The 10,528-nt window shown below is 40.3% G+C and overlaps 1 protein-coding gene across 1 annotated transcript in view; it reads left to right on the top strand.

Moving 5' to 3' along the window:
* The first annotated feature begins 9,677 nt into the window (after window positions 1-9,677).
* Window positions 9,678-10,528, top strand: part of LDB2 (LIM domain binding 2) — a 387,796-nt gene continuing 386,945 nt past the window's right edge. Inside the window, exon 1 of the mRNA XM_077136466.1 lies at window positions 9,678-9,769. Within this exon, the coding sequence (XP_076992581.1) occupies window positions 9,753-9,769 (17 nt within the window). The 5' untranslated portion in view covers window positions 9,678-9,752. The remainder of the gene's footprint in view (window positions 9,770-10,528) is intronic.

Below are 10,528 nucleotides of genomic sequence, written 5' to 3'. Positions count from 1 at the left end.
CTTCCAGGTATTGATCTGTACACATAGAAATATGGAAACACGATTTTCTCTTAGAATCTACTGAACAAAAGCATTAAATACACACACACAGATCAATGTAGAACTGCATATTATGATTTTGAGTGTGAGGAAAGAAAAGAACAAGAGGTTAGAGAGAATATATTGAAATATAGACTGGGAGTCCTTTATTTTGTCATGGGCAGGCTCTGGGAATCGAACCTGGGTCTCTGGCATGGCAGGCAAGAATTCTGCCACTTAGCCCCTGTTCAGATTGGGAGTCCTCTTTTTTTCTAACATATTTAAATTGTGAAATATAACATATATACAAAAAAGCAATAGATGTCAAAGTACATTGTAACAAGTGGTTACAGAATAGATTGCAGACTTTGGTATGCGTTACAGTTCCACAGTTTTAGGTTTTTCCTTCTAGCTGCTCCAAGACACTGGAAACTAAAAGAATTATCAATATAATGATTCAGCAGTCATATTCATTTGTTAAATCCTATCTTCTCTGTTATAACTCCTCCTTTTCTAGACTGGGGAGTCTTGAAGAAGTGACATTTAAGTCCTGACCTGAAGGATGAATACCAGTCACTCAATTCCCTGTTGCTTTTGATTGTGAAAAATTAGAAAACAATTCAGTGACTATTTGGCTCTGTAAATGGGGTGTGGCAGCTGGAAGGCCTAAACTCACACTCGCAGAGCCACTGGTCCAGATGGGTTTCACATCGTTCTTCACACTTTGAAGTATTGTGTGTTTACTTCATGAATATATATTGTGCGAACCAACATAAAAATGAAAGCAAAATTAAAAGCTGCTAGAGAGACTATATCCATAAAACTCATGTATGAGGTAATTTCGCAACATGGAGCAAAAGTTTTACACAATCGCATATCCTTTGCCTCAAAATGATTTCACTTAATTTTTTTCTAAGGAAATATTTGTGAGTGTAGAAAAAGATACAAGAATATTCACTCAAGGATTGTTGGATTAAGGAGCCGTTAGAAATATGAAAATATCAACAGGAGGGGACCCTTAGAGCAGCAAAGGTCCATTCACATAAGGAAAACACCCAAAGTCCTTAAAAACGATGTGTAGAAATTTATGTAATGGCAATTCACTTGGAAACAGAGCAGATAAATGCAAAGGGAAGCTGGATAAAAGGATTGGTTAATGGTAAGCTTCTAGCAAGCAGTGGAGACAGTAAGTGCAGTTTTCAGGAACACAATAGATTCTCCAAGTTACCTCTACAATCAAATACTTCAAAGATGAGGGCAAATGGCAGGGGAGAACTTGGCAGCTTCTAGAAAATGTACCATTACGTACAGTTACTTACCGAAATAAATTGTTTGATCTTGGATTAGGGTAGGACTTTTATGAAAACACACACACACACACACACACACACACGTGCTTCAGATGCCAGTCCAATAATAACAGTACTAAAAAGTCAATTCTGAGCAGGCAAGGGCACAGGGACTGCTTTGCTCAAGAATGATTGTCTGGGTCCAAGTTTATTCCTTGGCATATGTATTAGTATGTGGATTATGCCAGAAATGCAATACCAGAAATTGGTTGGCTTTTACAAAGGGAATTTATTAAGTTACAAATTTATAGTTCTAAGGCCATAAAAATGTCCTAACTAAGGCATCCAGGAAAAGATACCTTGACTCAAGAAAGGGCTGATGATGCTCAGGGTTTCTCTGTCATCTGGGAAGGCACATGGCAGCATCTGACAGTTTTCTCTTCTGGCTAGTTTCTAATGACTTTTCTGGGGGTGTTTTCTGTCTGCATGTCCAAAGGTCTCTGTGTTGGCTCTGAAGCTTTTTCCAAGATGGTTCCCTTCTAAAGGACTCCAACGAACAACCCTACCTTAGATGGGTGGAAAAACATCTCCCATGGAAACCGCCTAATCAAAAGTTCCCACCCACAATTGGGTGGGTCACATCTCCATGGAAACAACTTAAACAAAAAGATCCCAACCAATGATATTGAATCAGGATTAAAGAACACGGTTTTTCTGGGGTAAACAGCAGTTTCAAACTGGCACAGGGAGACTTATGCAGTAAAATTGTCCTATCTCCAGCCCTTAGAGTATCTATCTGAGTTCTGATGTCAACAGCCAATGAACTTTTCTTGTGAAGCTCAAAGGCAGAGAGAGGGAGGCAAGTTTAAATCAGGATGAGTAAGGCAAGTTCTGGAAGATGGGGAGGTGGCTATAGAAGGTTTGGTAAAACAGAGCACAAACAGTAAAACATATTTTTAAGATGTTGGGGAATTAAAAAAACATTAGTAACAGTTAAGGAGTTAACTACCCCTGGGGTTATTTTTTATTCATTTGTGAAATATTTGCCACCCACTTTGTTTGGCACAAGCACAGTTTACTAGTGTGGTAGGATATGGTGTGGTGTGTGTGTATGTGTGTGCGCTTTGGGGGGAGGGTTTGTCTCGTAAAGATTAGTAAGATACAGAACAGCCTGCAGGGATCTCACAGTTAATTTAAGAAGGAAGACCACATTCTATAAATGATAGCTCCTTCATGCATAGAGAACATATATCCAGCCCAGTACGATGCTCAGAGGATACGATTTTATGTAAAACATCAGACTTTACATTTGCATGGCAATTAGCAAGCAATCAGTAAATGCCAATTATTATTATTTTCATTTTCATTAGTAGAACAGGAAGACAATAGGCAGGGTCTTCTTCCAGTTCAAATTGCATCGAGCTAGATCAGAATCTTTGGGGTTGGATATTGGGAGTGTGCATTCCCACTCACAGATTCATTTATCCTCCTCCAGTAATAGGACCCTTCATTTCCTCAGGTCCCTGGGTTTAGGAGGGCCAGCCCTGGCCCAGGCTGGACGGGTGGACATGGGACCCAGGACCGGCTACTCCTTTGGCTTTAAGGATGGATTTTAAAATGGGCATTTATGTCCAAGCTGGGTAATGAGACTCAAAGCCAGCATTTTTGTTGGAACTCCTGCAACTAATCCTCTCTGTTGGGCTAAATCTGCCTGTGGTCACCACAGGGCAAAGCCTGCCTGGGTGAAGGTCTGCAGGAGAAGGGACAAGTTGGAGTCCTGGTGACATAATTTGAGTCTCTGGACACCACTGTGCTTGAATTCAGATGATTCTGACTTTTCCAATTATATAAGCCAAAATAAATTCACTTCTTTTTTTTCTTAAGGCATTTGAAGTAAGTTTATTTTCCTTGCAAGCCAGAAGAGTCCTGAATGAAACATTGTGCTGGCCCTTTCATTTATATTTGTATTCCTTCATTTAAAAATTATGTTGCCCACCTCTGAGACCATGTACTAGGAAAGGGCAGCTTTCGAGTAGCTCACAATCAAGTGTGGAGATGGACAGGTGGGCAAAGACTGTGGACCATGTTGGTTTAGCACATTGATATGGAGGTGGAGAATGCCTGGGTTCAGTTCACATCCCACCAATTACCACCTACCTACACCTGGGAAAATTCTTTAGCCTCCTGATGCCTTGTTTCCACATCTGTAAAATGGGAATGATAATAGCTCTTATTTTGGCATGCTGTAAAGATTATAAAGCATTTGGAACAGTGTCCAGCACTTTTTAAAAATTATATAAGGGTTAGTTATTGTTGTGAGCAGAAAATTTGCTTCCTTAATTCAAGTTATGGCCCTATGAGATTAGTACTAGAATTTGCACTTTAAAAATAGAGAAACTGAAACTAAATTCAGTGATGCAATTTGCCCCATTCACACAGCGAGAAAGTACCCAGTTTGCAGTGTCCTCACCAGCCAGCCACATAGGTTCTCATGGGTCAGAAGTAGACTTCAGAAGTCTCAACAGCAGCTCTGAGACCTTTTGTGTGTTAGACAATTCGTGATGACATGATTACAAAGTAGTGACTAACGTTAGAGATTTAACAAACGGAAGCCAATGGCAGAAAGGGATGGAGCATGGAGAGGTTATTTAGATAACTTGGTCATGGATGGCCTCTCTGAAGAGGTGACATTTTGAGCTGAGACTGAAGGCTGAGAAAGAGCCAGCCATGCTGAGGGCAAGGAGAGGAGGGTTCCAGAATCCAGAGGAGCATACTTTGTGTGTCCTGGGATTGAAGTGGTAGGAGTGTCGTGGGGAGGTGGAGGAGTGCAGGTGATGTGGCTGGAAAGGTAGGAAAGAGCCAGATCATGAGGAGTCTGATGGAAGAGGATCCGGTACATCACAGGCACCCAGTGAACGTTTGTCAGATGATTAAATGAATGATGAGCAATCCATGCAAAGGGGCTGGATTTTACTGTTGATATATGGGAAATGAGCTATTCTCATTGGATCTGACCTTCCTTGGTTAATACAATTAATTATTAAATTTGGTTCGGGAAAGAGCCATTAGGGAAGAACAGTGAACACCAAGAGAAAAGAAATTGAAGACACCTCCAAAGGTGCAGGATGGAGACAGATTTAAACTCGTTGCTTGATGTACTCAACAACACCTTCCTCAGGCATGGATTTCCTTGTAAATTTTAGCTCTTTGGTCGTCACTGGTACTGTTAAGGAGGTAGCCTTTAAGAAGTCCACACAATCACCCAGTGTCTTAACTCTAGGTTGTAGCCAAGGGAAATAAGAGAAACTTTTCTTCTTCTATTCTGGGTCTTCTGTTTCATATGCTCCAAGAGAGAAGATGTCTCTGAGCAAATGTACGCTTGGAGTACTGATGGCTGAAAATGACCTCTCAACAGGACCCAAAGCCTAGTTCCATTCTCCGATCTGTCTGAACTCATCCCATCCTCCTTTCTGCAAGTCATCTTCCTCAAACAAAGCACTTATATTGTCATGTTCTCGCTCCCCATGTCCACGTAATAGACCACCACTCCCTAAAATGGCATTTAAGATCTTCTAGAATCTGGAAAAGATATAATCAAAACATACTGGTAACATTGCAATATGCTTCTGTTGACTATAAGAAAGGCAATATGTCAAAGCTGAGTATTAAAAAGTGGAGGATATGGGGGAGGGGCTGGAGATTCTTTGTGGAATAAATGGAAATGTTCTTATATAGATTGTGGTGGTGAAGGCATGGCTATTTGATTATACTTGGAACCAATTATATTTCACCTAGATTGGATACCATGATGAGTGACTAAAACTGTGAAAATAAACAGAGAGACACACATGCTGGAGAAAATGTGGAGAGAGAAATGTACCTATTCACAGTTGGTTGGGAAATAGTGGTACAGCCCCTCTGGAGGTCAGTGTGGTGACTCCACAGGAGGCTAGGGGTAGGGTTGCCATATGATCCTACAACTACAGAACTAGGTGTATACTTGAGGAACTGAGAGTCGGGACATGAATGGACATTTGCACACCGGCGTTTATGGTGGTAGTGTTTATGATTTGCAATGGATGGAGCAAACCTAAGAGTACATGGACTGAATAGTGGGACTGTGGTATACAATTACAATGAGTTATTAAGTGGCTGCAAGAAGAAATGAAGTAGTGAGGCATGCAACTGGGTGAATGGACCTTGTGGACAGTAAATTGAGTAAGCCAGAAATGAAAGACTAATATTATAATGCTTCACTAATATGGACTAACGGTAATATACAGACTCTGAGCACTGAATTTGAGAACATAGGTTATCGGGTAAGGTCTATTGTAAAGGTTCCTAAATTGTAAGCTCTTACAGCAGTCACATCTGTTCCAGAGTTATAACTGTTGTTTCTAAATTCTGAGATGCTGAGCTCTTCGGTATAACCTGATCATTCCATGGAAATTTGGGTATTTGTGTGACACCTGAGACTCTGAGCTAGGGTTCTTCAGCTATGAAAGTTAGCATTACCAGTTACAGAAACTGTAATGAAAAAGTGAGCAGACTTCAATCAGACATATGAATGAAGCTGATCTTGGTGAGACTTAGGCAAATCATTCTAAAGGGTAAGGAATGATATTGATTATATTTTAAAACTTCAACTGCTATGTGAGACTAAAGGAGCAGATGTTTTATTTGGAGCAAAATTTATATTTTCCGTAGCACACTGTCTAATTTAACTTTTATGGTCAGCTAATTCAAACAACATGATTATATGGAAACTTGAATAGGGAGTGAGATCTTGTGCTGTATATATATATCATGTGAAACCCGATATATTCCATAGTAATCTGGGCAGAAGACTAAAAAGTATTTGCACAGTCTCCTTGAGGGACTGGGGGAAAAGATGGAAATATTAAACTTCCCTACCTGGGGAATTCCTGATATTCTCATAAGCATTTGGTACTGCCAATTTGATGGAAGAGGCCCTCGATCCTGGGGATTGCCCTTAGAAAGCCTATTACTGCATTGGAGAAGATAAACCTACTTATGATTATGCTTAAGGGTCCCCCCCCAGAGAACCTCTTTTGTTGCTCTGATGTGGTGAGCTCAGGGTTCTCACCCCTACATGGGATATGCCTCTGAGGGGTGTAAATCTTCCCAGGCAATGTGGGGCATGATTCTTGGGGGTGAATCTGGCCCTGGCATCATGGATGTGAGAAAGACTTCTTGACCAAAATGGGGGAAGAGAAATTAAACTAAGTAACATTTCAGTGGCTGAGAGATTTCAAACAGAGTCAAGAGGTCATTCTGGAGATTATTGTTATTCAGTGCATAGATATCCTTTTTCAGTTTGGAAGATATTGGAGTAGTAGAGGGAAATAAAGAAAGGTTGAACTGTAATCCAATAGCCTTGATTCTTGAAGATGATTGAATAACCATAGAGCTTTTAAGATATGACTGCATGATTATGAAAACCTTGAGACTGACACTCCCTTTATCCAGTGTATGGATAGATGAGTAAGAAAAAAAAAGACCAAAAAATAAATAAATAAATAATAAGGGATTGGGGGGGATAGTATGTTTTAGGTGTTCTTTTTTACTTTTATTTTTATCGTTCTTGGAGTAATGAAAATGTTCAAAAATCTATAAAAATGATTAATGCACAGCTATGTGATGGTACTGTGAACCACTGATTGTAAACTTCAGATGATTGTATGTGAATTTACAATATCACTCAATTTTAAAAAATCATTTTAAAAAGATCTTCTAGAATTGGGCTTTGATATGTTTTACTGTCTATTTTTGCAGGGTTCTTGAATTTTCTTGGTAGCAGACATGTTCATGTTCATAGTTTCCCCTTTGCTTGGCATGTCCTTTCACAGTCTTTTATCTTTTCACTTCTGACTTATTCTTCAAAGATAAACACAAATGCTGACTCCTCTGTGAAACCTTCCTTGACATTTGAATATATTCCTTCTTCCTTCAATGCTCTTTGTAAATTAGCATTTCACTTATAAGTCTGAAGGTGCCTACCATACTATGCCTTATATTTTTCCTGCCCCATCCCTACTGCTAGTTTGCCCTCCACACCTCGTAGTTTATTTGCGTTTATTTCTGAGATTGGTTAATCCATGTCACCCCTTTTAAAAATAACATAGTAACAGTTATGAACACTTACTAAGTGCCAAACACTGTTCTCATCGATTTACACATATTAACTTATTTAATCTTTAAAAGTACCCTAGTGTTATTTTTAAGCCCATTTTACAGAAGAAAATTGCTGAGGCACAAAGGGGTTCAGTGCCCAAGTTCATATGCTTAAGTGTAGAAGTCTGTGAGGCTCGAAGTTCATGTTCTGAAACATTGTCCTAGAGTGCCTTTCTATTGTTTAGACCCAGGGGTAGGCAGTTAATTCTGTGTTTAACTTTGTCTTGTTCCTGTAGCTGTATTCCCAGCACCTGACAGAGTGATTAATATATAGGAGGAGTTTAATATATACATGTTGCATGAAGGAAGTAAACTCTTATATGCCTGAAAGTGGCTTGAAGGGAGAGACAAGGTCTTACATGTCTTTGGCTACCTTTATCTACTCACCCCCATCCCACCTGTACCTTGCACAGAGGTGAAGGCTAAATGCTTATTAAAGGAAAATGCAGAGAGAAAAGTATAGGGTACAGAAATAGGTGAGAAAGGGCTGAGAATCGGAATCTGAAGAATGGCAAGAAAACTGGCCATCGGAAGCAAAGTGAGCTTGGGAGAAGGAAGTTGGAGGGGTTTGCAATTGGGCAGAACAAGGAAAGGGACAATGACTTAACTATCTTAGGGGCAGTGTTATAGTTGTGGTCAGGTATCAGCTTGGACAGGTGATGATGCCCAGTTGTCTGGTCAGGCAAGTACTGGCCTAACTATTACTGCAAGGACATATCATGTCTGGTTAATAAACCAGAAGCCTGATTTATTAAATTATCAGTCAGCTGATGGCATTAATGGCTGATTACATCTACAATCAACGAATCTACAATCCCCAATGAGAGAATCCAATCAGTTGGGTTTAATCCAATCAGCTGAAGACTTTTAAGGAAGAGGTGATGATGTTACTACACACAGAAAAGAGAACTTTCTTCTCTACTTGGGTCAGCTGACCTCTCCTGAGGAATTCATCTAAGACCTTTATTGGAGTTGCCAGCTCACATCCTGCCCTACAGAACTTGGACTCATGCATCCTCACAGCTGCATGCGACACTTTTATAAAATCTCTCATATTTGCAGATATCTCCTGTTGGTTGTGTTTTCCTAGAGAACCCTGGCTACCACAGGCAGGTAAATGGAAATTGGGGATATTGGCTGGTGAAGGTGATAGAGAGTGGTGGAGACTCTGCAGTGAATTGAAGACAATACTCAGGTCTTGCTAATGGTTGTCATGCAGGCAGGGATGGTGACAGGGTTGCCAGAGCTCATGATTTTTCAAGAGAAGATGTGAATTTGGATTTTATATGAGTTCCTTCATTTTTTTTAACTGTTGGTGACTAATTCAAATTAAAGGAAAAATAGACACTCTGTGGATTACATCTGAAGTATGTAACTAGATGAAGTCTCTAGCTTAGAGGTCAGGCCAGCTTTTAGGGTGCTTGAATGTCTGTGTGAGGAATGTGGGAGCTTATTTGATTTTCAGTGTACAAAATAATATGGAAATAAGCCTAGCTCAATCTTTGGGCGTAACAGCAAAGTTCTATTGTGGGTTAGGCTTGTTCATCCCTTTATAGTGATACAGTGTGTTGGTTTGAAGCTGTAATGTATCACAGAAAAAGCCATGCTCTTTTCATCCATCCCTATGGGTGCAGACCTACTGTAGGTGGGACCATTTGCTTAGGTTGTTTCAATTGAGATATGATCCAGCCCATTCAGGGTGGTTCTTAATCCTTTACTGGAGCCCTTTATAAGAGGGTAAAAGGCAGAGAAGTTTGGAGAGAGTTTAGAGAGAAACATACCGGAGATGTTAAGAGAGGGCACACAGATGCTCAGAGAGAAAGCCACTGAAATCAAAAGCTGAATGCAAAGATACCTGGGAGAGAAGGGTCAGCTGACGCCAACCATGTGCCTTCCCATGTAACCCCAGATACCAGCAGTCTTTCCTAGACAAGGTATCTTCCTTTTGATATCTTATGTAATATCTTAATTGGGACATTTTCATGGCCTTACAACTGTAAATTTGTAGACTAATAAATCCCCATTGCAAAAGCCAACCCAATTCTGGTATATTGCATTCCAGCAGATTTAGCAAATTGAAGCACACAGGTATTGAGTACTTGAATTTCACCGTGGTTTACCAAAAGAATTGATTTGTAGTCTTACAATGAATGCTTCATCTCTTTCTCTTCTCAGGCTTAGCTTTGGGCCAGAAGAAGACAAGTCATATTTGGTCTTCCAAGAAGCAACAAATGACAAAACACATGACAGATGACAAAACTAGCCAGGTAATCAGTAGTTGCCAAGGATTCAACACCTAATTATGTGGATTTGGGAGTAGGCGCTAGATGATTCTTGATGAAAGAAAAGACTTAGAGGGCAGGCCACGGTGGCTCAGCAGGCAAGAATGCTTGCCTGCCATGCCAGAGGACCTGGGTTTGATTCCCAGTGCCTGCCCATGTAAGAAAAGACTTAGAAAGGCTTCAAGGGGAAGAGATAGGAGTGGGGATAGGTGACAATGGGTATCTGAAATTAAACCAGACAAAGGATAAAATCCAGGAGCTGGGAGGCATTCCATCCTCTTGCCTGTCTTACCATAAATTAAATCCATATATCTTGAACATCTACTGTGGACTAGGCACCTAACTGGCCACTAGGGTAAAAATCAGAGATTCCCTGAAGATGAGAATGGGCTTGGGGTCCAAGCAGCAAAAGGCTTAAGACCCAGGCAGTGAGGGTGGCCTGGGTGGAGTCTCTACTCTGCCACTTACTAGTGATATGACCTTGGGGACATTTCTTAGCTTCTCAAAGTTCCAGTTTTCATAATAAAATGGGGAGAGTAATCAAATCAATCACACAGACTTTTTGATTGATTGGCTTACAAATAAAACAACTGGCACAGTTTCTTAGTAAACAGTAAGTACTTAATAAAAGACAGCAGTTGTTATTTTTGTTCTAGTGGAAGAATATAGAAGGTACACTGCTGACTCAAAGGGGGAAATCATTTTCTACACCTCTTCCTTTTATCTGCATTCCTTCATAGCACA

The sequence above is a fragment of the Tamandua tetradactyla genome, chromosome 19 (genome assembly GCF_023851605.1).
Source record: "Tamandua tetradactyla isolate mTamTet1 chromosome 19, mTamTet1.pri, whole genome shotgun sequence".
NCBI lineage: Eukaryota > Metazoa > Chordata > Mammalia > Pilosa > Myrmecophagidae > Tamandua > Tamandua tetradactyla.
This window is presented reverse-complemented; position numbering and strand designations above follow the sequence as displayed.